Source organism: Microcebus murinus, chromosome 9 (assembly GCF_040939455.1).
Source record: "Microcebus murinus isolate Inina chromosome 9, M.murinus_Inina_mat1.0, whole genome shotgun sequence".
Taxonomy (NCBI): Eukaryota; Metazoa; Chordata; class Mammalia; order Primates; family Cheirogaleidae; genus Microcebus; species Microcebus murinus.
The window spans coordinates 29,226,286-29,252,636 of record NC_134112.1 but is presented as its reverse complement, the minus strand read 5'-3'; the positions used below and the strand labels follow the sequence as shown (position 1 = coordinate 29,252,636).

The following is a 26,351-nucleotide window of genomic DNA, read 5'->3' as shown; positions in this document are numbered from 1 at the left end:
TGTACCAGGGAAAAAAAGGTTTTCTTTCCATGCAAAGATGGTTTATAGCTTATCCAACTAAAATAAAACCTCAATACACAAAAATCAAGTTAACCTTAGCAACAATTTTTTTCCAGCCTTTTTCTTGAGAAGCAGAAAGGCTGTAGTTTTGTCAGGTGCCTTTTCAAGGGTATGTTCTGTTGACAAAACAGACTCAGGCCAATCGGCTATCATCACACGGGAAAAATATGAGCAGCAATGGTTCTCAGACACTACAAAATGTTCATTCACTTAAAAAGATCCTGGTGCACACCACCACTCAATACAGTTTCTCTCAAGAATTAAATTTTAAAAATTAAATTTTAAAATTTTAATCTCTGCTAGCAAAAGAAAAATGATTCCTGAGCCTATGTGCCAGCGAAAAGCTCTGCATGCTTCATGCCATCTTATTTCGCCCCTTCAATGATCTCCAGAGGCTTGTGCCATTAGCTCCATTTCCAAGAATAAGAAAATGAGTCTCTGGAAGCCACTAAGACATAACAAGTGGCTAATCCAGGACTGAACCTGAGTCCTTGATTCGCTTTTCACAGCTACGTGACTCTGCCTTGGGGACCGTAAATCAGAAAACTCAATAGGTCAGATCTATACGGACATTCTTATTAACTCAGGTTTTAGGGTAGACAAGTAATCTACATTTAAAGAATGACACTCATCACTACTCTTTTGCTATTCATATCATGCTTATAAGTTTGTTTCTGAGTTGTGACAAATTCTACTGTTAAATCTTCCCATTGACGTTACAGTGGAACTTCAAAACACTATAGAACCACCAAGAATTCCCTAGTGTATTTGCAAACACAAGTATCAAATAGGCTATTAAATAAATAAAGGGTAGACACAGCCCAAGAAGAGTTTAGGAAAGAAGACTGTAAAATCTTCCTTAACCCCCATCACAATCTATTCTGCTAGAATTTAAAGGAATGTCTTCTTCTTATACATTTGGGGAAAAAAATGCAGCTTTAGTCCCACAATACTTCTAGTATACAATCTTAGTCAAATTAGGTCAACTCACCAAGCTTCAATTTCATTAGTTATCAAAGGGGGATGATAATAACCACTATCCACAGGATGGATATGTGGAAGGATGGATGGATAGAAACTGCTTAATCAAGAAAAATGACTTTACATTACAAAATATGATAATATACTTTTCTCTTTTGCATTTTCATCTGTGGATGGGATCTTTTTCCTAATCAGACCCACCTACCATTGCAGTAGAGCGAAATATAAAGGAATATAAAAACAAAGTCATTAATGTTTATATTATGAAACCCAAGGTAGATTTTTTTACATCAAGACAACAGTCTTGAAAGGACAAAATCTGTAGAGAAATGTTATCTTCCTTTGTACATCAAGAACCAACTCTAAGTCCCAGATCTCAGACCCTTCTTTAGAGTGATGGCCAAGCCACAGGCATGTCCCCCTAGAGGAGGAGGTCAGGAAGTAACAGGCTGGAAAAGCTCAAGGCTGTCCCCATGGTGCTTCAAGTGGACTGTGGAGAGAAGGGTGACAGGGGAGCAGAGATGGAAGGTAAGGACTGTGGGCATGACTCCCTGGCTGGGCTTGGGTCTGGGAGGGCAAAGCCAGGGAGATGGCTGAAGGGACACTGAGGACAGAGGCACTGGTTTACATGCAGATGCAGCCTTGACACAGAGGAGACTGCCTTAAAGTCTGCTTCCAGCCCCTCGGGGGCTCAGCAGACTCACAGTTAATCAGCAGTGAGCACAGTAAGGCTGGGGGCAGACCGGGTGCAGTTTATTTTTCCCAAGTTGCTCTTCTTTACCAAGATGGCAAGTTTCTACCTGCCCTGGGGACAGGGACATGCAATGGACCCTCCCCTCAGAAGAGGCAAAGGTCTGGATGGAACAGGTGGCAGGGAAGCAATGGAGTATAAGCTCCATCCAGAGGCAATATGGGGTGGGGCAGCTAGGAAGGCCCAGAGCTCCTGATCCACTGAGGTGGGCCACTGGCCACACCACTCTGAATGCACTGGGGCAGCAGGGAATGGAACAGCCCCACGTGGCTCCAACAACCCACACGCCAGGGACCGAAAGATACAGAAGGGACAATTTAAACCAGTCCCAGGCAGTAGCTACATCCTAAACAGACTTCAAATCAGAAACAGGTAAAAGAATGCTCAATGGCAGCGGGTAGCAACTTGTGAGGACCATAGAGCAGTTGTCTAACATAAAGAACACATCATTTCCCCTTTATGCTTCAGTGTAGTGAATAATTCTGAGAGCCTGCTACGCCCTCAACTTTGGAGTATCAATGTAAGTACTTTAATGACTCATAAGAGAAAATAATCTTATGAGATTTCCAGATAACAAAGCTAAGCCAAAATGTATTAATATTTGAAAAAAGCATTAATATAATATTTGTTATGATCCCAATCTATTTTTTAATTTAAATTTAAATTTTTCATTAACAAATAATAATTGTATATAATTACAAGTTTGGATGTTGTGATATATGGATACATTGTGGAATGATTATATATGTTTACATTGAGGAATGATTACATCATTGTAGAATGATTATGTATACATTGTGGAATGATTATATTATTATATATACATGTATTTGGGATGATTATATCAAGCTAACATGGCCATCACCCCATATATTTAGCAGTTTTTGATTATGTCAAGCTAACATATTCATCATTTCATATACTTATGTTTTTAAATAGATCATTTGAAATCTATTCTTTTAATAATTTTGAAATATACATTATTAACTGTGGTCACCACACAGTGCAATAGATCTTGAAAATTTATTTCTGCTTTCTAACTGAAACTGTGTACCCTTCAGTCAACATCTCCTCAATCCACCCATCCCTCAAGCCTGTGGTAACCACCATTCTACTCTGTAATTCTATAAGTTCTACTTTTTTTTTCTTTTTTTTTTTTTTGAGACAGAGTCTCGCTTTGTTGCCCAGGCTAGAGTGAGTGCCGTGGCGTCAGCCTAGCTCACAGCAACCTCAAACTCCTGGGCTCGAGTGATCCTTCTGCCTCAGCCTCCCGGGTAGCTGGGACTACAGGCATGCGCCACCATGCCCGGCTAATTTTTTATATATATATCAGTTGGCCAATTAATTTCTTTCTATTTATAGTAGAGACGGGGTCTCGCTCTTGCTCAGGCTGGTTTTGAACTCCTGACCTTGAGCAATCCGCCCGCCTCGGCTTCCCAAGAGCTAGGATTACAGGCGTGAGCCACAGCGCCCGGCTATAAGTTCTACTTTTTAAAATTCCACAAATATGTGAATACAGTAATTGTCTTTTTGTGTCTGGCTTATTTCACTCAACCTAATGTCCTCCAAGCTCCTCCACATTGTTGCAAATGACAGCATTTCCTTCTTTTTCAAGGCTGAAAAGTATTCTATATATACACACACCCCACATATTCTTTATCCACTCATCCACTGACAGACACTTAGGTTGATTCCATATCTCAGCTATTGTGAATAACGCTGCAATGAGCATGGGGGTACTGATCTCTCTTCAACATTCTGATTTCAACTCATTCAGATACCCAGAAGTGGGATTGCTAGATCATATGGTAATTCTATTTTTAGTTTTTTAAGGAACCTCCATACTGTAGTATAGCTGTACTAATTTTTATTTTTATTAGCAGCATACAAGGATTCTCTATATCCTCACCAACATTTATCTTTAATCCTTCAGATAACGACCATTCTGGCAGGTATGAGGTTATATCTCAATGTGATTTTAATTTGCATTTCCCTGATTAGTAATGTTGAACATTTTTTCAGAAACCTATTGGCCATCTGTATGTCTTTGAAAAATGTCTATTCAAGTTCTTTGCCCATTTTTCAATCAGGTTGGTTTCTTGCTATTGGGTTGTTTGAATTTCTTACATAGTTTGGATATTAACCCCTTATCAGATGTATGGTTTGCAAATACCTTCTACCACTCTGGGAGTTGTCTCTTTACTCTAGTAAATGTTTCTTTTGCTGTGGAGAAGATTTTTAGTTTGGTGGAATCACATTTATCTATTTTTGCTTTTATTGCCTGTGCTTTTGGGGTTGTATCCAAAAAAAAATCATTTCCCAGACCAATATCATGTATAATTTCCCTTATGTTTTCTTTTAGTAGTTTACAGTTTGAGATCATATGTTTCAAGTCTTTAAACTATTTTGAGTTGATTTTTAAATATATGGTGTGCAATAATGGTCTAATTCCATTCTTCTGCATGTGGATATCCACTTTTCCCAGCACCATTTATTTAAAGACTGTCCACTGTGCATATTTTTCAAGTCCATGTCAAAGGCACTTGAGTCATATTTCCTCTCAAATAAGTAAAAGTATATGTATTTTGAATTTTCACATAAATTGACAAAACCATAGGCTATTTCATCTGTCTAGCTTTCTTCTTAAAATTTTAAAGTAATTTTTAAAAACTACACTAGAGTAGGTCCTAGAAAATTCCCTCGGAGGGGCCTGGATCATCCAAACAAAGGTGTTCTTTTGATAAGACTGTCCATTTGGTTACAAGGCTAACTAACCATGTAACTGGTTAACTACAAAGGCCTAATGTTATGAGCAAAATGAAGCCATTTTAATTAACTTGGATTTAGGTACAAACACTAAGTCTGAGGACTAGAGGATCTGAGGTGCCCAGTGTCCAAGCCCGCACACTAGGTGTGTTGCTCTAATACCCATGAGGCCCAGGGATGGAATCTGTCCCTTCCCTGACTAGACCAGGTGGATACACCACTCCCTGAAGACCATAGGCTACTAAGATAATGTTCTCCACTCCCCCACTGTCAGTAAGAGATGTTCTCGGCCAGGAGTTACTGCAATCTCCAATTTCCATTAATCTTCCCCTAACCCCCATCAGGTGGGGAAGTTTGCTGTCTTACACACACGTAACAAATTTGTTTGCTATATAAAAGGACAGATGGGAAGACCTTGCACTCAGCTCTACTTCTGGAACTAAGATATAGGAGCCTTTTAAGCATGCTAAAATAAAACTAAAAATCAAAACGAATAAAATTAGAACCTATAAAATTAAGATGTCAAATTGTATCTGTCATGCTTTGCTCCCTACTACAGCTAGAGTGGAAGAACATGGGCAACATTTCTTAAAAACAACGATCTATTCTTAAGGCTGTAAAGACAACATTGGCTCAAATTTCTCACAGTCGTTCTTCCACCAGAAAACAACAACAGGATGAGATAGAAACCTCCCCAACTGATCTTAATAAGTCTTAGACCAAATGCTGAATTTTTATTAACTGTCCGCATTTCCAGTAAATGAAAATTAGCCACTTCTTGGCAAATGGAGAACCAGACAAGCGCTTTAGTCCTATGGACTCGGGACCTGCACACAGTTTACAAGGATAAGCCTTTGGTTCAGGTACACTTAATGGGAGCCAGGCTTAAATTGATTTCCCCTTTAAACTACTACCAATCAGCTTCAAAAAAATGTCTTCCTGACAAGTATTAAAACTTCAGTCAGAATGTTCGCTTATTCCTGACTCTGCCCACCCAATAAAGCTTGGTAATAATTCTCATTTATAAAGCTTTTACTGCCAATGCCATGAGTGCTTTATAATTGTGTTATCACTCCCACGAGAAACTCTCTATTCAGGTAGAGAAACACTGAGAAGTTAGGCAATTCTCCAGAAAACGAGTTAGACGCAGAAGCATAAGGTATATTTTTAATTTTCTTTCTACCATGCTTGATTTGTTAGACCAACTAACAGCCTTTTTATATTAATAAAACATCAGCTCATTCTCTGAGTTGCAGATCAGATAGACTTTGGAATGTGTGGGACAAAGTCTGGCATCCAAATCACTGAGGGTTAAAGGCTGGTTAAAATTCAGATTGCCAGGGCCTCTGTCCACACTTAAATGAAGCCCCAAGAGGCTGGGCCAAGGAATTAGCACTGTTAACAAGTGCTGGAGATAATTGCTATGCAAATTAAGTTTGAAGACCATTGCTTCAGAAAAACAAAATTTTATTTAGGCAAGAAGGGACTTACCCAGCTGTTCAGAAAGAGGTATAAAATTGTATAAAATTGTCTTATACAGTATCCACCTATGTTTCTTCCTCTCCAAAACAAAACAAAAAAAACCACTTAATATCAAAATGTACTACTTAAGCTGACATTGTACAATACCTGTCTTCATTGAATCCAGGGTGAAAATTTCTGTCACTGATCTTACCACCAAACTAGATCTCAATCATTGCATGATAGTATTAAAATACAGTATTTTTATAACCTATCTGAAAAATGCAAATAGCTAGAACCATGGTTTGCCTATCCACTTAACAAAGATAATGTCCGATTCAGAGAGTCTCAAATATTAAGTATTATTTATTCTATAAGCGAAAGGACAGCATACAAAGTAAATTTCACTTCTGTCATAGGCATCACTTTATCCTGGTAGAATTGAGGTGAAGCAAATTAAGCAGTTTGTGCTATTTACAGTGGAACATAATTTACTTATATTCATACAGACTGTGCTCATGTCATTCTCAGTTTTCCTGAGCACAGTTCCATTTCCATGTCTGTGTGTACAATTAAACTTTTAATGTGACAAATGATGGATAATAGCTGGCTCATGTGGCCAGGGCAAAGATTTCCCTTGACAGCTCTTACTTGTCAATACAAATGACTTAAGAAAATGTGCCCTGGGGGGGGGGGGGAAGAGGACCTTCTGTAGATTTCCAGTGAGGAAAAAGTCGATGAAAGGAAAAGAGCTTGGGAAGGAAATTAAATTATCAGCAATTACTATTCTCATATTCCTACAGAGTAAACAGCAATGTAAAACAGAGAAGCGAAGCTTCCTAGTACTCGGTACTTAGGACATGACCTTCAGGTCTGGTATGGTACCCAACTCACCAACCAAACCCATTTCTTCCTTTTATAAAAAGGAGAAAAAAAAAAAAAGGACAATGAGGCTGAGAGAAGAAAGTGACGTATCAGAGGTAAAATTTCCTGACTATACTCCCAGAACTGCTAAATTTTGGTAGAAGATCATGTTTATGAGACTGCAGAATTTCACAACTTTATAAAAACAGCAAGGATTCTTCTTCTTAAGGAATATTTTATTACATAAGAGAGATGATGTTAGCCATTAAACAGTTTTCCTTTTAATTATGTGATCATCTAATATTTCCTTAAATATTTTAATATTTTAAAACATCTACAGATTGCTTTTACTTTGCACCTTAGGGACATAAAGAGAAGCAGTCACAGAATTATCAATTCTAAAAATAAATTATAGACAATCCCCCTCCCTGCCCTTACCCATGCACCTCCCAAATGTAAAGCTTTATTCAAATATACAGAACTGGTCAGATACAAGGCCTTATTAAGTGGATGCATGTTCTGTTGAGGGCACCTGGTAATTAGCATAATGGCCTCTTGGGCCCTGCCTCCGAATGCTGGGTGGCATATATCATGTGTTCACGCAGAAAGCGGCTCCCACTCACCAGAGGACCAGGAACAAAGGAGCTGGCAGGCTTCATGGGAGAAGTTGCCCAGTCAACTGTGTATTAAAGACACCCATCAGTTGCCTCAATCGGCTAATTAGCTCAAACAAATATGAAACCTAAATCATTAAATAATGTGGCCCTGATTGCATTGGTGACTTCTGATTTGGTGTCACTAACCTAGCAGGGTATGAACAGGGTAGTTCTATGCAAAACAAAAAACTACCCACACTGGGAAAATGGAATGGGATGGGACTTAAATTTTATGAAAGTTGAGCCCTGCCAGGAAGTTTTACTGATTAAAAAAAAAGGAGGGAGGGAGGGAGAATGCCAGGGAGACCTCGGTGTTTATGCTTTGAAATTTAAATCAATTTAAATATAAATTGCTCTCCTTTTTTGTCATTATGAGAAAGAAATAAAACATGGGTTTCAGATCTCTAGTGTGCAAATGGTCATTAACTTTCATTTGACCTTGGGTGTAGAACTAATATTGGATTTATGCACGGGGTACACTCATTATACTCATCTAGTTTCCTCACAGAAAACATGTTCCCAGGAGCTGCAATGCTGGAAGCTGCTTCTTAGCTCTCAACTGCAAAACTTGATTCTCCCTTTAATGCCTCTCTCCCACCTCTCTGCTCAAAATCTCAGGAAACTATTTCTCAAGGGTTAGAAATGTGTTTAAAACATGAGCAATAACAAGTAGGACTCTGAACAGTATAACATCATTGTCCTGGACCACACTAGACCAGAAAGGAGCCTGCTCTGCGTGCCATCACATAACTGGGACAGGGACTATCAGTGCTCAGTTCTCCTTCTTGGTACCTAATTCTCTATAATAGGAACAAGTTCCCATTTAGAATGATTTAATTACCTTTGTCTATTGAGCCTTATGCATGTTACACACCCTCACTGAAGTGCCCTGCAGCATGTTTTCAAAAACCAAAACCTCAAAAACCTTGCATTCTGAAGCATGCTCTGTTGTGGTCATAATTATTCACCTCCTTGGCAAATCAGGTTCACTTACTATCTTGATGAACATGAGGATGAAAAAGAAAATCATCTTGCCTTGTTTCCTAATTTTCTTAATTCGAAACAATTCTCAGGGTTAAAGGAATCTAACTTCCTACACCCAATACTCTCACATCTCTTGCTATTCAGGAGAAATCTGTGCAAAGGGCTATTTTCTTTTATAGTATGCCATTGAATAGTTATTTATCATCTTGACTTAATAGCTCTAATTACAAAAGAGAGTGTCACAGGATTTTTTTTTTTTAAAAGGCAATTTTCTTTGTATCCCAGTGGGAGAGTTAGGAAAAATTTACAAAGCATCTGCTGCGTACATTTTCAATTATTCCTGGGTTTTTACCAGCACTATTACTTTCTCGATGGTAAGAATTTTACATTTTCAAATCTCTTTTAAGTTTACACTGCATTGAGAGTTACTGTTCCAAGACTCTTACTATGGTTTTATGTCATTTAAAAGTAAAGGAAGATACAACCTGTCAACAATTGATCTGTGCTCAGTAAGAACATGCACTGGTGGGGATGGGATATACAAAAATCTGTCAGCAAGCAGGGACAGAGGAACTGTCTCTAGAAATGTTAGAACAAGGAGTTATTATAGCACCAGAGAAGGAAGGAGATTTTACAAACTTGAACAATCAGCCTGGTGTTAGGCAAAGCTCTCTCTTTTAGGGAAAACATCCTAGATCAATCAATCAGGAAGACAAGGTTGTGTGGGTTATTTTAGGGGAAAACACATCCTACTTCTTTCCTCTTGGTTGAAAAATGCCAAACAACACATTTGGGGGGGGGGGTGAAGAGTTTAGATCGGTGCTGACCACAAATGAGGGTGATGGACACTGAAGAGCACAGCACAAGGAGGTGGCAGGGAAGAAAAAAGGACAAACACAAACCACGTGGAAAAATCAACTGAGAGAACCCAGGTGCATCCTTTGAGCACAGGCTGTGACAGTCTTGGGAAAATTTAAACGGTTGAAAATATCCCTAAAAATAAGCATAATCTCTTAATTACCTACAATATAGCCAACAGACTTCGGTTATAAAGTAGTATTTTTTCGGCTTAAACATTCATTATTAGAGCACTCAGAGATTAGGTGGAAAAAAAAAAGTCATTCAAGAGACCATCACTATAGCTTTTTGTTTTAAGAGGATTTAATTTTTTTTCAATAAAAAAAAAATAATGACACATTATCCAAAAGTAAAACGAATTTGAGATAGCAATAATTATACTAGCAAGTGAGCCTGTCTTTGCTGGCCCTTCATTTTATTATTAACAGCTACTCTAAAATCTCATGGTGTCTTGCATTCTCCTAAATATGAGCTATGTGTTTGCAAAAGGATCTGGGTAAATTCAAATATGGTGTTACATTAAAAGAAAATTCTGCCAACTAAAAATAAGAAGTAAAAATTTTAGAGGACCACAAAAATAGAAGCACTTCCAGAGGTTTAAAGGTTATTTTTTTTTCTTCTACATGTGGAAAAGGAAAAGCCTTATTCCCTAATGTTAAAAATAGTTAATCAATCTGTATCATTTCTCATGACAAAGTAACATGAATGTCTTTTCTATGGAATATTCTGCTCTGAAATAGAATATGCCTTTTCAGTTGTGTCCACTGACTTCAAACCTTACAAATGCCTTACATCAGAGCGTCCTGCCAATACATGATTTCTCCAAATCATACATACATGTACTTAAGAAGGGCACTTAAAATCACTAAATTTTCCTAAAATGTGTTACTGGTGACCAGTTATTGTTATTAACAATAGATCCAGAAAGCTGGGACTTTAACTATACTACTAGGGTGATTAAAAAAACTAAAAAAACCACCCTCAAATTGTCTTACAGGTCCACCAAGATTATCAGATCCAGGGGTTGCCTACCTGAATATTTTACCTGGAGTTCAATGTCATAACAAATAATAACCATATTTGGTTGTTGAAACCATATACCCAATATAAATGCCTAGTTAAGCTTGAATGTAGGATTCAAAGATGATAAAACAAACAAGAGGATCTGTAGGGTTAGAAGAAATAATTTAATGCAAAACCCTAGCTTCTCACTCTTCCTTCCTAGCCTCTTAAAAATAATCTTTTAAAAAAGCTAAAAGTAGGCCAGGTGTGATGGCTCACACCTGTAATTCTAGCACTCTGGGAGGCCAAGGTGGGAGGATCATTTGAGCTTAAGAGTTCGAGACCAGCCTGAGCAAGAGCAAGATCCTGTCTCTACTAAAACTAGAAAAATTAGCAGGGCGTCGTGGCACACACCTATAGTCTAAGCTACTTTCGAGGCTGAAGTAGGAGGATTGCTTAAGTCCAGGAGTTTGAGGTTGCAGTGAGTTACAATGACACCACTGCACACTACCCAAGGTGACAGATTCAGACTCAATTAACCAACCAATAAATAAATAAGCTAAAACTAAACACAATAAGCTAAACCATTTAATACAACTTTATATTATATACCTTTTATCCCAAAGAAATAATAAAATATCTTTGTATACAAACAATGCTTTAACCTGAATTCCTGAACAGTTTATCCTAGAAAGAAGGAAAAAATGTTGAGACCCACGACTTGAAGATTTTATAGGTTTTCACTCTATTCCTTTTCATTTCCAGGCACAAAATTCAGAAAACAAGAATGAATGCCTTTTCACAAATCACATCTTTATTCTCATAATCCTGAAAATTACTAACCAAGAGTGGAAGCGTAGCTGGGAACACTGGGCATCGGGTGTTGGAAAACCTGCACTCACATGTGGCTGCAGACTTTCAGCCTGTGTGATCTCAGAGTGGCACTCCCTCCCTCGATCTCAAGACTGGGACAGTGCAAACAATTCCTCCTGCAGCTGTTCATCTGTCTGTGGGTGTCCTTTGTAGAGCCACGTGTCTTGCGTGGGGCTGAGTTGACCCCTCCGCCTCCCCCCTCCGCCATTGTCCTGCTGCTCCAGAGGTGAGCACTTCATCCTGACAACCAGCTCCCTTTAGCTGGGCTTCTGCTGGGGCTACCCAGACATCCCCCTGCCAAGATGGTTAAACTCCACAGACTCCCCGAGCCAAAAAATTCCCTTTTTGGTTTTCAGTTTATTTTTCTATCATGTACACCTGAAAGAATCCTGAACAAAATAGTCCCAAGGTTGTGACTAAGGGGAATGAAGGTAAAAAGTGAAAATATTGTTATAATTAAACATTAGAGCTGGGAGGAATCGCTGTGGTTACCAGATTCTATGCCAGGCCTCGAAAGATACAAATTGAAATCACATAGCTAAAGTCACAAAGACATTTAATGGCAAAAACAGAGCCGGGAACCCCTTCTCCCCTTTCCAAATTTTAATATCCCAGGTGCCTCAGTTTTAAAACACTTAACTAGCTACTAGCTATGGGCTAAGGAGACAGAGTGAAATTTAAAAACTGCCAAGGAGATTTTCAGCTTTCCAGAAATAGAAGCCCACCATGGCACAAGTTTCATGTGATCTAAAGTTAATGAGAGCTAATACGCTTTGGCTGTGGATTTCCCAGAAAAGGGAAGTAACACATCTCCCAGGACACTAATGAGCTAACATTAGCAGGAGAATAAGCAATCCAACAAAGGGAAAGAAGTGCAAGGATATCTGCACAAATTTTTGTAAATCTCGTGAAGACTTAAAATGTTATTCACATCCACTAATGTTAGTTCTTAGAGGAGAAAACTGTTCAAAGGCACATCCTAATGGCCTCTTAGAAAATTACAACAAAATGGATTTTTTAATAAACTAGAGCTTTGAATCATTTATAGAACCTATATTGATTGGGAGTTACTTTTCTTTCTGTTTGTATGGTGGGCTGAAACTAAAACTTTTTCTTTATACTAATGCTCATTTTAATAACCTTTTGCAGTTAGACATAAATCTGGCAGGACCACCTGAGCCCTAATTAACAGTTTTACTGCAAGACATAAGATATTAAGGTAATCAATTCCTTCTGTCAAGCTCCAGATGTGGCTACTATCATTTTAATACTTTTTTCTTAGATGTATACCAGCTTATTTTTCTTTTCCCTTTAAAAAAAGAAATCTCAACATAAAAAAACAAAAAGCATACATAGAAAGCACCATTCTGCAGCTGGAACTCTATTTAATTAAGGCCATGGTTAATGGTTCTGCAGTTTATCACCTCCTAACTTCACAATAATAGGTTACCTTTTTCTGACAGCCATTGACTCAATAATGCATTCTATTTATGAAAAACATGTTGTGATTTAGAAACAGGAGGGGCCACTCTTGTCCTTGCTCATGAGTATATCCTCTGTGCCTTACACTGCACTTGGCACATAGTAGGTGCTCAGCTAGACTTTGATAAAGGAATGAATGAATATGATATCTATGACTCAGGCTCTATTTACCTTGCCACTGTTATTTTTCATCCACTCTCAATGGCAACTCACGGATTGAGAATGTAGGATCAAACAGGTGGGTATCTCTAATATTTCTATATATGGATTATTTGAATACAGTAATATACACCATGTTGGTTATTTTTAACCTAGATTGGTTCCCAACTTTGTTGTGGTTTGGGGGGTGTGAGAAAGAAATGTCTGTTTTTTCCCCCAAAATAATCTTCTTCATTGGTATTCCTTTTCTAATTAGAAAACATATGTGATTAAAGTTAGGGACAAAATAAGAATGCTAACTATCATTGATATTATTCAACCTTATATTTCATAGCTCTAACTAATGAAATAATATGGAAAAAAGAGTTCATATGTATTGATAAGATAAAGACAAAATAGGCATCACTGATAGATGATAAGTTTGTTCATGTAGAAAATCCAAGATAATTTTAAAACCAGTTATTGGAATTCCTTTGAGTTCTACACATTTATAAAGTGTACACACAAAATCAAGAATTCTCATATAGCAAAAAAAAAGCCAACTAGAGGAAACAATAGATACAGATATTGATAAAATGATTCTGAGGTTTATTTGGAGAAGGAAAAGACTCAAGATAGTCAACACAATATTGAAAAAGAAGAGCAAAGTTGGAGGACTGACATTACCTGATTCTAATACTTACTATAAAGCCTTATCGTACTGGTGAAAGAATACACAAATAGATCAATGGAAAATCATACAGAGCCCAGAAATAGATGCAAACAAATATAGCCAATTGAATCTTTGACAAAAATCTATGAACAAAGGCAATATAGTGGGGAAAAGATTGTCATTGTCTTTTCAACAAATGTTACTGAAACAACTGGACATCTACATGCAAAAAAAAAAAAAAAAGAAAAGAAAAAGAAAAAATGAACCTAGGCACAGACCTTATACCTTTTACAAAAATGAATTCGAAATGGAACACAGAACTAAAAGTAAAACACAAAATTATAAAATTCCTAGATGATAACATAAGAGAAACTCTAGATGACCTTGGGTTTGGCAGTGACTTTTTAGATACAACACCAAAGGCATGATCTATGAGAGAAATAATTTGTAAGCTAGACCTCATTAAAATAAAAAAAACTTCTGTTTTGCAAAGACACTGTAAAGAGAATGAGAAAACAAGCCACGAAGAGAAAATATTTGCAAAAGACCTATCTGATAAAGGGTTATTTCCAAAATATACAAACAATTCTTAAAATTCAATAGTCAGAAAATGAACAAGCCAACTAAAAAATTGGCAAAAGACCTACACAGACACTTCACTGAAGAAGATATACAGGAAATTGCATAAAATGATGCTCAATATCATATGTCATTAGGGAATTGTGAATTAAAACAATGAGCTATCACGACACACATGTTAGAATGGCCAATACTAAATGCTGGTAAGAAAGTGGAGCAACAGGAACATTCATTCATCGCTGGTGAGAATGCAAAATAGTACAACTGCTTTGGAAGACAACTTGGTGGTTTCTAACAAAATTTAACATACTCTTACCACACAATCTAGCAATCAAACTCCTTGCTATTTACTTAAGTGAGTTGAAAACTAATATACACACATAAACCTGCATACAGATGTTTACAGAAGCTTCACTTATATAATGACCAAAACTTGAAAGCAACCAAGATATCCCTCAGTATGTGAATGGATAAATCAACTGTAGTACATCCAGACAATGAAATATCATTCAGCACAATAAAAAAGAAAATGAGCTATCATGTGAAAAGACATGGAAGAAACTTAAATGCATATTACTAAAGGAAAGAAGCCATTTGGAAAAGACTACATACTGTATTATTCCAACCACATGACACTGCAGAAAAAACAAAACTATGGTGACAGTAAAAAAATTAGTGGTTGTCATGGGTTGGGAGAAGGCAGAGATGAACAGGCAGAGCACAAAGGATATTTAGAGCAGTGAACCTCTTCTGTATGATACGTAATGGTAGATACATGTTATCATCCATTTGTCCAAACCCATAAAACATACAACACCAAGAGTGAACCCTTATGTAAACTATGGACTGTGGGTCATAATGTGTCAACGTAGATTCATCGACTGTTACAAATGTACCACTCTGACTTGGGAAGTTGATGGTGGGGGGCAGGGGCCATATAGGAACTCTCTGTACACTCAATGTGGCTGTGAACCTAAAACTGCTCTAAAAAAATACAATCTATTTTTAAAAAGAAGTTTCATGAATGACCAAGACCGAGGCACCATCACACAATGAGATGGGAACAACTTAAAAAAAAAGATAAAAAAAAAAATAGTTCATTTATAATAGTAACCAAAAACACAAGGTACCTAAAAGCACATCAGACAACAGGGAAAAATACCCTAGGTTTGTGGATGTAAACACATTATCTCAAAAATATCAGATTTATGTAATGATCTGTAAACTGAATATGTGTTTTTAAAAATCCCTTTGAGTTTTCATGGAATGTGATAAATTAAAACTATGAAGAGAATAAGAAAAGTAAGAAGAGACTTGCCTTATCCACCCCAACTACCCCCAAAAGTCTCAATATGAACCTTTGGTAATTAAAACAGGACAGTGTAGGCACAAGGATGGGTAAACAAATCAATGGAATACACAGACCAGAAATAAATCCAAGCACAGTATACATTAAACTTCATATATGACAGAATTAGCATTACAGATCAGTGAGCAAAGAACCCAATGGATGCTGCTGGGTTAACTGACTTAACATAAGGAAAACATAAAACTTGATCTCTACCTCATTCCATATACATAAATTTCAGATGACTTAAAGGCCTAATGTGAAAAACAAAACTTCAACACTGTTCACACCTAGCTATTGACCTAGCTATAATAAATTACTAAAAGTAATAAATTACTAAAAGTAATTTATTATAAGGAAATATTAATAATAGGGAAAGAGAAAAACAATATATGTGGTCCTTCTACTATTACTTATAATGGGAAAAAATTAAAAACCTAACATACAACCAAGAATTAAATAAATTGCCTAGTATGTACCTTTAATCAAAATGATATTACAGATTTATATTATTGACATTAATAATATAAAGAGTGGATTTTATATATAGCTATGGTAATCAACACTGTGGTGTTGGTGGATACCAACAGACTTTCTTCAATGGAACAGAACAGAGATCCTAGAAATATACCAACACAAACGTGCCCACATGATTTTTGACAAAGGCATAAAAGCAATTCAATGGAGAAAAGATGGTCTTTTCAACAAATGGTGCTGGATCAATTAGACATTTATAGGCAAAACCAAACAAAAAAACCCAGAACCTTGACCTACATCTCACACCTTATATGAAAACTAACTCAAATGGATCATGAAATTAAATGTGAAACATAAAACTATAAAACTTTTAGGAGAAAAAAAAGACATAAGAGAAAATCTTTAGGATCCAGAGATAGGCAAAGAGTTTTTAACCCAAAGACAAACAAAATTCCATTAAAAATTAATAAATCGGACTTCTTCAAAATTAAAAACCTTTGCTCTGTCAAACACTGTTGAGAGGATAAAAGAGACAAACTACAGACTGGAAGAAAATATTTGCCAACCATATGTTGAAAAAAAACTAGTACCTAGATTGTATAAAGAACTCTCAAAACTCAACAGTAAAAAATCCCAAACAATCCAATTTAAAAAATGGGCAAAAGACATTTAGATCATTTCCCCAATCATTTCCCCAAAGACAACATTCAGATGGCAAAATAAGCCCGTGAAAATTTGTTTGACATCATTAGCCATCAGGGAAATACAAATTAAAACTGCAATGAGCTATCACTACATACCGATCAGAATGGCTAAAATAGAAAAAAAGTGATGATATCAAATGCTAGCAAAGATGCAGAGAACCTGCATCACTTATAGATTGCTAGAGAGAGTGTAAAATGGCATAACTACTCTGGAAAACAATCTGGCTGTTTCTCAAAAAACTAAACATGCAACTACCACACAACCTAGCAATTATAGTGCTAGATATTTATTCCAGGGAAATGAAGACTTAGGCACACACACACACACACACACACACACAAAAAAAAAAACCCTGTACATGAATATTTGTAGCAGCTTCATTTGCAAAAACTAAAAAGCTGGAAACAACCCAGAGGACCTTCAATGGATGAATGGATGAATGTACGTAGTACATTCATACCATTTAATACTTTCCAGCAATAAAAAGGAACAAACTATCGATAAACAAAACAGTCTGAATGAATCTTAAGAAAATCATGCCAAGTGAAAAAAGCCAATTCCACAAGGTCACGTACTGTTTGACTCTATTTGTATAATATTTTACAAATGACAGAAATAAAGAACAGAGTAACAATTGCCAGGGGCTAAGGACAATAGAAGTAGGTAGAAAGTTTGTGTAGCTATAAAGGAGCAACAGGAGAGAACCTCGAGGTGATGGAAACATTAACATCCTGCTTGTGATACTGTACTATAGTTCTACAAAATGAGGGGAACTTGGGTAAGAGGTACTCTGGATTTGTTTGTGTTATTTATTACAACTGCGTGTAAATCTATAATGCAATTATCTCAAAATAAAAGCACATATGAGATAATCCCACTTTCACAAAATATGGATGTTAATATATAACATTTAATATATGCTTAATAGAAAAATGTCTGGAAATACATACAACAAAAGAGTATTTGTGGTTATCTATGTTGGTGAGATGATATGTGATTTTTTAATTTTTCCTCTATACATTCATGTATTACAAAAGTGTTTTTCAAGGAGCATGCTCTACTATAACAGTAAAAAAAAATGAAGCTATTTTCATTATGAAAAAGAGAATACCTGCTACTGTGCACAATTTTTTTCACTGGACATTTTACTATATTAGTTTTTTCTAAATATCATTTTAAAAGCTATTTAATATTCTATCACATCAATCTATCAATTTTACCATTTCCTTATGATGAGGATTTAAGGATTGTTTCTACTTTCTTCATGCTAAAAAAAGCAGCTATGAAATAGATATTCTTCTACCTTAATCATCATATGCATCTCTGATTATGCCCTACAGCTAGACCTCTAGCCATGGAGTTATTCAGTCAGAGAGTTAGGGACACTGGAATATACCAAACAATTGCTTTCCTGAAAAACTATGAATATATGTCCCAACATTAGCAGTATATGAGTGTGAGATCACTTCACTCTGTCCCTCAGAAGCTGCCAAAACTGTATGCACATTCTAAGTTCCATAGATGAAATAAGTAAGGAAAACAGGCATGCTAATCTCATACAGTGGCATCAAGGCAAAATAACATTGACTTCACACCAGTATTTCATGTTGCACACTCTAACATGTATGGGTCTTACTCACTCATCTTCCTTTCCCTTCACCTCCAGAATGTCCAGACTTCTTAGCCTGACACCAACCAAAACCTACCTCTGTCTGCCTCATCCACTTGCCTCCAGCCACGCTTGCCTCCTTGCTGCCTCTCAAACCCATCTGACGCAACAACGCCTCTACCTGAAGGCTCTTGTGCACATCCACAAGGCTTGCTCCCTCACTGCCTTCAGGTCTTGGCTCAAATGTCCCCCTGTCAGAGGCCTTCCCATCCCACTCTGTGTAAAGCAGCCACGCCCTTCTCCAGCTTCCCTATCTGTATTGACCTGCTCTGTCTTTCTCTGGCAATGACACACTGTACGTTTTTGATTACTTCCCTGCCTTATTCTGAAACTTTAAAAAATCATATCCTATGCTCCAAGGCACTGCCACCCCAACTTGTACAGACTATATATTTTGGCTCCTTATCATGATAAGAATGAAGAGCATCTCCAGCATAATTTATTTCTAGGCCCTGCCTCTTACAATCTTTTTTTAGAGTTGCTTTTTGTGATAAATAATAATTGTACATATTTATTGAGTACATGTGATATTTTGATACATGCAAATTATGTGTAGTGATCATATCAGGGTAATAGGGATATCCATCACCTCAAACACTTACTCATTTGTGTTAAGAACATTCCAAATCTTCTTTTAGCTATTTTTGAAATAAACAATAATTTATTGATAACTATAATCACCCAACTATGCTACTGAACACTAGAACTTATTCTTTTTATATACTAGTATTTTTGTACCCATTAACCAACCTCTCTTGATGCCCCTATCCTCCAACCCCACCCCCAGGTAACCATTATTCTACTCTCTATCTGTATGAGAGCAACTTTCTTAGTGCCTGCATGAAAGTGAGAATAAGCGATATGTTTCTTTCTGTGTCTGGCTTATTTCACTTAACATAACGTCCTCCAGGTTCATCCATGTTGTTGCAAAGGACAGAATTTCGTGCTTTTTTATAGCTGAATAGTATTCTATTGTGTATATATATCACATTTCTTTATCCATTCATCCGTTGATGGACACTTACATTGATATCATATCTTAGCTATGGTGAAAACTGCTGTAATAATCATGAGAGTGCAGATATCTCTTTAACATACAGATTTCCTTTACTTTGGACATACTCCCGGCAGCGCAATTGCTGGATCATATTGGTAGTTTTATTTTTAGTTTTTTTGAGGAACCTCCATACTGTTTTCCATAGTGGCTGTACTAATTTACGTTTCCACAAACAGTGTATATGAGAGCTCCCCTCTCTCCACATCCTCACCAGCATCTGTTATGTTTTGTCTTTTTTCATAATAGCCATTGTAACTGAGGTGAGTTGCTATATGGTTGTGGTTTTGATTTGCATTTCCTTCCCATGATCTTTATATTGATGTCCTTTCTCCACCTAGCTTTCACCTCTGCACATATAAAGCTGCTCACTGGGAAGCCCTATTCATGCCCCACTCTGCTCAACACCCCAGATTGCTGTTCTGTGTGTCCTCCTCTCCACCATCCAGTCTCTGTGTCCTCAAAATCTGACAAACCAACAAAAAGAGTAAGAGTGAATATAATAAGCTAATTTTCACCAAAGTGTGTTTGATTGAAATACAAACTGACAAAAATGCAACTTCTTAAGAGTTTCTAACTGGAAAAAGATAGATGTGAAATATATGGTTCATTCTTGAGGCATTTCTGTTCCATTTATTTCTTCAAGTTTTGTTATCATTTTGATTTTGTCACAGTCTTTCCACCTGAAAAGTCTTATTGTAGTTTAACATTATCCAAGAAGTAATTCCCTTCTGATTTTCATTCCATTCAGCCCTGACCTCTTCCCTCTGAACAGACAGGAACAGCAAAGGATGTCTCCTTCTGACATTCCTACTCTCTAATCAAGCATTTTTCTACTTCAGTGAGTCTCCACTTCATATTGAATTCCATCAGGGTATGTTCTTTTCTCCTTTAAAATGTATTTGAAAGTCCTCTTTTCCTTTCCACATATTCCACAGATTATATCCTTCACGTATGAGGAATCAGACCCATAAATCAGTCCTATGAAAAATCTTTGCTTTGAAATGTCATTTAACAATTATTTTTAAAAGAAACTACTTTGAAATTTTAAAAAATGAGCCTTAAAAAAAGACCACCTCTATAGTATTCCTTGTCCTCTGTCATTAAGACACATAATACAAGGTGGCTTGCTTGTTTTTATCATGTGCTTAGATCCTTTTCATGGTTGCAGTGGACTACATATTTTTAATTTTAAATTTCATATTTTCTTGAAATCTGGGATCAATTAGAGCAAAACAGTGAAATTTTATCTTACAGAACTATATATAACATCCTGTGCTATTTTAATGGTAGAATAAATAATCTTAAAATCAAATGGTGATACTTTGCATTCTACACCATAACTTCCTGAGATACATGCAACTGCACACTACCGATGATATGAGAAATATCCCCAAAGAATTAAAATCTTCTTCCAGCTCCATAAAAGACTACTCACCAGACTTCCTTGCTTTCAAAGCAATAACAGCTGCAAGCTCTCTCTGCACCTAATAAAATATTAGGGGGAAAATCAAATTAGAAGAAGAAAGAAGTATCTATCAAAAACTATACTTTGTTTTTATTAATAGATATACAACCCAAATTAAGAGCTGCTGCAATTAAACTTAGGTTTGCGGCCATCGCTTTTTTGGTTTTTGCTTGGTTTTAGCACATGGAAAAACCGAGCATAGGAATTTTAAGCAAAAAATCTAGAATAATGTTATTGAGTTACTTTTAAAACAGTTAGACAGTTGTCAAAATGTATACATTTTAGGACATTAGTATATATGCCACAATGGGAAGTACCTCAAAAACATAACTGTATAACATTCAAATATAATGTAAATATGAATAAAATTAAAATGAGTGATACTATAACCAAAATATTAAATATTATGTTTCCCACAATGATGCTAGTTTATACAGAAATTCTCGAAAAGCTGAGATAGGCAATCCTGGCTCTGCTCAAGTACAATGAACGTTCACTGCAAGCCTGACAGGTTTACAGCAACCATCTTGCATAATATGCCACATAAAAGCAAATGTCATCAACTCACAGGGCAGGTGAAATGGGAATAGACTAGATGACTTTTTAGAACCCTACATGTCTTAAATCCCACTTAGTTGTCAAAATTTTTCAGTGCTTACACACCGTCTCACCCCTCCCACTTTGAAGGCTTAAATCCTTCCTTGAAAACATTCTCAAAGACCAACATGAAACAGTGACAAAAAAGACAGTCACTTTTAAAGATAACAGGAAGATAATCTTTGGGAAATCTATGTTTGGTAGCAATAAAAATTCCATAATGAGAAAGCTCCCTTCCCTTCAGAAAGTACACAGTCCCTCCCTTAGGCTGAGAAGTCTGTGTGCTCAGGTGTTTGGAGGTGGTGACGGTGAGATGTCTGAGAGGGTCATGCCTCTGAATATATTAACAACACTTTAAAGAAAGAACATGGGGCCAGGCGCGGTGGCTCATGCCTGTAATCCCAGCACTCTGGGAGGCCGAGGCGGGCGGATTGCTCAAGGTCAGGAGTTCAAAACCAGCCTGAGCGAGACCACGTCTCTACCATAAAAATAGAAAGAAATTAATTGGCCAACTAATATATATAATATAAAAATCAGCCAGGCATGGTGGCGCATGCCTGTAGTCCCTGCTACTCAGGAGGCTGAGGCAGGAGGATCGCTTGAGCCCAGGAGTTTGAGGTTGCTGTGAGCTAGGCTGACGCCACGGCACTCACTCTAGCCTAGGCAAGAAAGCGAGACTCTGTCTCAAAAAAAAAAAAAAAAAAGAAAGAAAGAACATGGGAGTTCAAAGTTAAAGTGCAGTTTGCTATTTAAATTAATTTAACTTCTATTCATTTACTAGAAGGTGAGAGTAACAATGTGCTAGAACCTGAGACTCCACCTAGGACTGCTCTGCCAAGGGCCAGATGTCACCCCTGAAGAAGGCAGCTTGCCCCAGGTACAAGCTTTCCGGGATGGGCTAGTGTGAATGCCATTCAAAGGTTCACACTCTTGATTGAGCTGATTCTTTGACATCGTAAGACTCTCTCTCTCTCTCAGGAAAATTACAGAATCGTGAGAAGAGAATCAGTCCCTCTCCAACTTTGGGAATTTGGGCTCTGAAAATGCTCATAGCTAGAAAGTTTACAGTTAAAGAACTTAGGGGCAAAAGAGGACTGAGGCAAAGACAAGTGATGAGTGACCACAGGAAGGGCTCTATAAGTACTTGTATGTGCACTCAAATAAATAAAAAAGCAATAAAATAAAAATATCAATTATTGCATATTTTGTATATTTTAAGCTGTTTGTAAAGTTTATCACAGTATAATATTACCATCTCTTTTTAGGATTTTCCTCCTTCACAGTGTCACAAATATTTGGGGGTGGGGCAAAGCTGCAGATTATAAACGTTCACTGGGACCTTGTCAATGGCTTCCTGATGCTAAGACCTCACAGAGAAGACCCTACCACGGCTCACAGATAGAAGAAAGCAGAGATGGAAAATGATGCATGAGGTACATCACTTAACTTTGGTCACTGAGGATCAAAACCAGTCATCTCCATTATCCTCTTTCCATTTTCCATATCTGAATTCCCTATACAGTTGTGGTCCCCAACCCTTGGGTGGAGGACCAGTAGGTACCAGTCCGTAGCCTGTTAGGAACCAGGGCACACAGCAGGAGGTAAGCGACGGGCGAGTAAGCAAAGCTTCATCTGTATTTACAGCCGCTCCCCATCACTTGCATCACTGCAAAGGCTCCACCTCCTGTCAGATCAGCCGCTGCATTAGATTCTCACAGGAGCAAGAACCCTACTATAAACTACAAGTGGAAAGGATCTAGGTTGCGTGCTCTTTATGAGAATCTAATGCCTAATGATCCGAGGTGGAGCTGAGGCGGTGATGCTAGTGCCGGGGAGCGGCTGCAAATACAGATTATCATTAGCAGAGAGGTTTGACTGCACAGTAAATGTAATGTGCTTGAATCATCCTGAAATCATCCCCGCCACCCCCAGTCCATGGAAAAATTGTCTTCCATGAAACCAGTCCCTGGTGCCAAAAAGGTTGGGGACTGATGCTATACAGGACCCTCAGTTTTTCCTTCTCCAATTAGAAATAATGCTCCAAATATAAATAGCTCAGAAAAGGAAGGTGTTATATTCCCACCTTGGTATAACACTACATATCTTCAAAGGTTTGATAGGGAAAGAAAGGGAGGAACAGGATGAGCAAGAAAACAATGGAGCATTTTGGGAGTGCCAGGAAGGTGAGAGATGGGCAGTAAGAAAAATTTCACAGTTTAATTTAGATGGAACCTAAGTGCCTTTTTCACATAAAATAAATGAGATTAGTACACTACAGCCCCTGAACCTCTGCAAGTGGGAGGTTATGAGTGTTTTATATAGGGTGGGATATAGAATAGCTTCCATGTTTCTGTCCCAGGGAAAATATTTTTGACAAAAATCCCAAAAGTAGGTTAGTCTTCCTACAAAACACAAAGGAGAGAGAAAGTGCTGATTAAGCAAAATAAAAAAAAAATGCAGTGAGATCCCATTATATGTTTCTATAACATCTTCATAGTTCTTTTTTGTTTTTTAAACATACTAGCAATCATTTAATTAATCATTTAAAATTGTGGGACTAATGTTTATCTGTCAGCTGGAAACTCAGTTGAGGCTGGAACCTGTCAGTCTTTGCTTTACATTTTCCAGGGTAATTGACTCTCATTCATTCACTGACACACAAGAGGTGGATACAGAGGCAACCCTTAAGAGAACACAAAAAGAACATAAGGGAGAGAAAAACCTCCTGAGGGAGGACAATGAAAACTCAAAGTGAAGGCACTCCCCTGGTCATAAGATACTCCCAGTAGAAATCCTCAGAACATCAAAGCCTCCTTTGCAAATAACTGTTAGGTTTATATTGAAAACTAAAACTCTGAGCAATTGCATAAACAGAGTACAATTTTGTTTATGTACTAATAAGGGACCTGTTGGCACTGGAAAAGAAATACCAACTTCATTGCCAATTGACCTTCAGGTGACTGAGGTCCTGGCTGGCATTCTGACCACCCTTGAGACACCCTGAACAGGAACCACCCAGCTAAGATGCTCCTAAATTCCTGACATAATGAACACATGTTGTTTCAATTCTCTAGATTCTGGGGTAGTTTGTTATGCTGAAGAATCTTTTATAGGACAATGATTTTCTATCCATCTACTTATGTCATTGGTTAACCCGAGTGTCTCTCACCATGTCTGAAATGGAACCACCCTCTCAGATTAGGCTTGAGAAATATTTCAGACATAGAACCATGTTCTGATACTGGTCATTGTTTCTGTCCAATAAGGATGCTCAACCACTGCCTATGTAATTAGAAATAATGCATTGTTCCTAATCTGACAGGAAGAGTAAATTATTATCTTGGATTTTCCTATCATATAAACTTTCCCTGATATGATCTATAACTCCTTTTCTGAACCCCCTGGGGTTAGATGTATTTTAGAATTCAAAATTTTATATATCTTAGAAAGGTACCCTTTCTACATCATACTCTCAGTGAGGTCTGGAGCGGCAACTGGTAATCAGACATGTTAATATTTCTGCAATGAAATGTATGATGATTCATGCTAAATGGGATAAAGAAAACTAGGAAAAGCTTCAGGCTTTGCCACCAAATATGTTTGGTTAGATTTTGCCACCAAGTTATTTATGAAAACCTTTTTGTTTTTCAGAGCTTTTCTATTTCAGAACTATGAATAAGCAATTGTAAACCTCTATTAAATTCACACTAGAAGATTCTCTTCCTCATCTTCTCCTATTTTCATCAATTGCCATTTAGTCACTACTTTTTGTCTACCAAGAAATGCTCTTTTAAAATAGCTTAGATTTTCATCTATTTCAGCAGTTCTCAAACCTTACTGCACATTAGAATCAACTGGAAAGGTCTGAAAAAATTCTGAGAGTTGGTCCCCAACCAAATCAGAATCTCTGGGGGAGAGATCCAGGCGTTGGTTTCTGTTGTTTCTGAGCTTCCTCTGGGATTCCAGGTTGCGGCCATGGTGAAGAGCCACTGCTCTATTCAACAAGAGAGCTTAGTCTCCCTGAGATTCAGGAATATATCCCCAAGATTATACTTCAATCTTATAATCATTTCAACCAACAATCAATCTTTACTCTTTATTTTGTCCTCCTCTAATTCAATTCATTTGTAAGGGAAGATGGACTTTGCTGTTTAAGATACACAATAAAAAAAAAAAATCATGCTGTAATCCAATCAACTGACAAGATTCACTTACTGCAACAGCAGTTTGAGAAACAGGATCTACTCAAGTACAAGGAAAATCACAAGAAAGCTTTTTAAGAAGCTTCAACTTTAATTTAAAATATAGTTCACTCAACATAAAAAAAAAAACTATATAATTCAAAACCCATGCAGCTGAGGGTTATATTTGCCTTGGGAATATCTAAATAGAGGATGATCAAGGGACTGATAAAACATATCCCCGATTTTTCCCTCTCCCCTGGTTAGCCATCAGAAACTAGAGTCAGAAACATGTTGAAATGTTTTGGCTTTCTATTTTCAATAACCAGTAGGCTGTTCACAAAACAGCCTTGACATTCAGTAAGAATCAGAGCCAGTCTTACGTCCAGTGTTCTGTCTTCATTTTTTTTTTTTTTTTTTTTTTTTTGCTGGCGCTTTAATGGTACCTTCTGCCTCAAAAACCAAATGCTCACAAAGCTGTTTTGCTTCAAAGCTGAAACTCAAGAGGCAACAGAAAGCGTCAAATGCAAACTCTAAGTGCCAGAATGCATCTCTGCGGGAGAGGATAACTGAGAGGATATGTACAGCCTTCCTGGAAGAAGAGGCGCTTGAAAACACAGCATAAGTCTGGAGCAAAAGTCAAGGAAAGTCATTTTAGGAGGAAAGATATTGGCAAAGGTCTTAGTAACCAAAGAGTCATCTTTACAAACTAATTTTAAACAAA

General features: G+C 37.2%; 1 protein-coding gene across 3 annotated transcripts in view; it reads right to left on the bottom strand.

Moving 5' to 3' along the window:
• The window catches only part of RAPGEF5 (Rap guanine nucleotide exchange factor 5), a 212,243-nt gene that overhangs the window by 110,796 nt on the left and 75,096 nt on the right, over positions 1-26,351 (bottom strand). For all 3 annotated transcript variants that reach the window (XM_012773293.2, XM_012773294.2, XM_012773295.2), the window contains one exon: positions 20,820-20,868. In XM_012773293.2, coding sequence (XP_012628747.1) covers positions 20,820-20,868 — 49 coding nt within the window. The remainder of the gene's footprint in view (positions 1-20,819; positions 20,869-26,351) is intronic.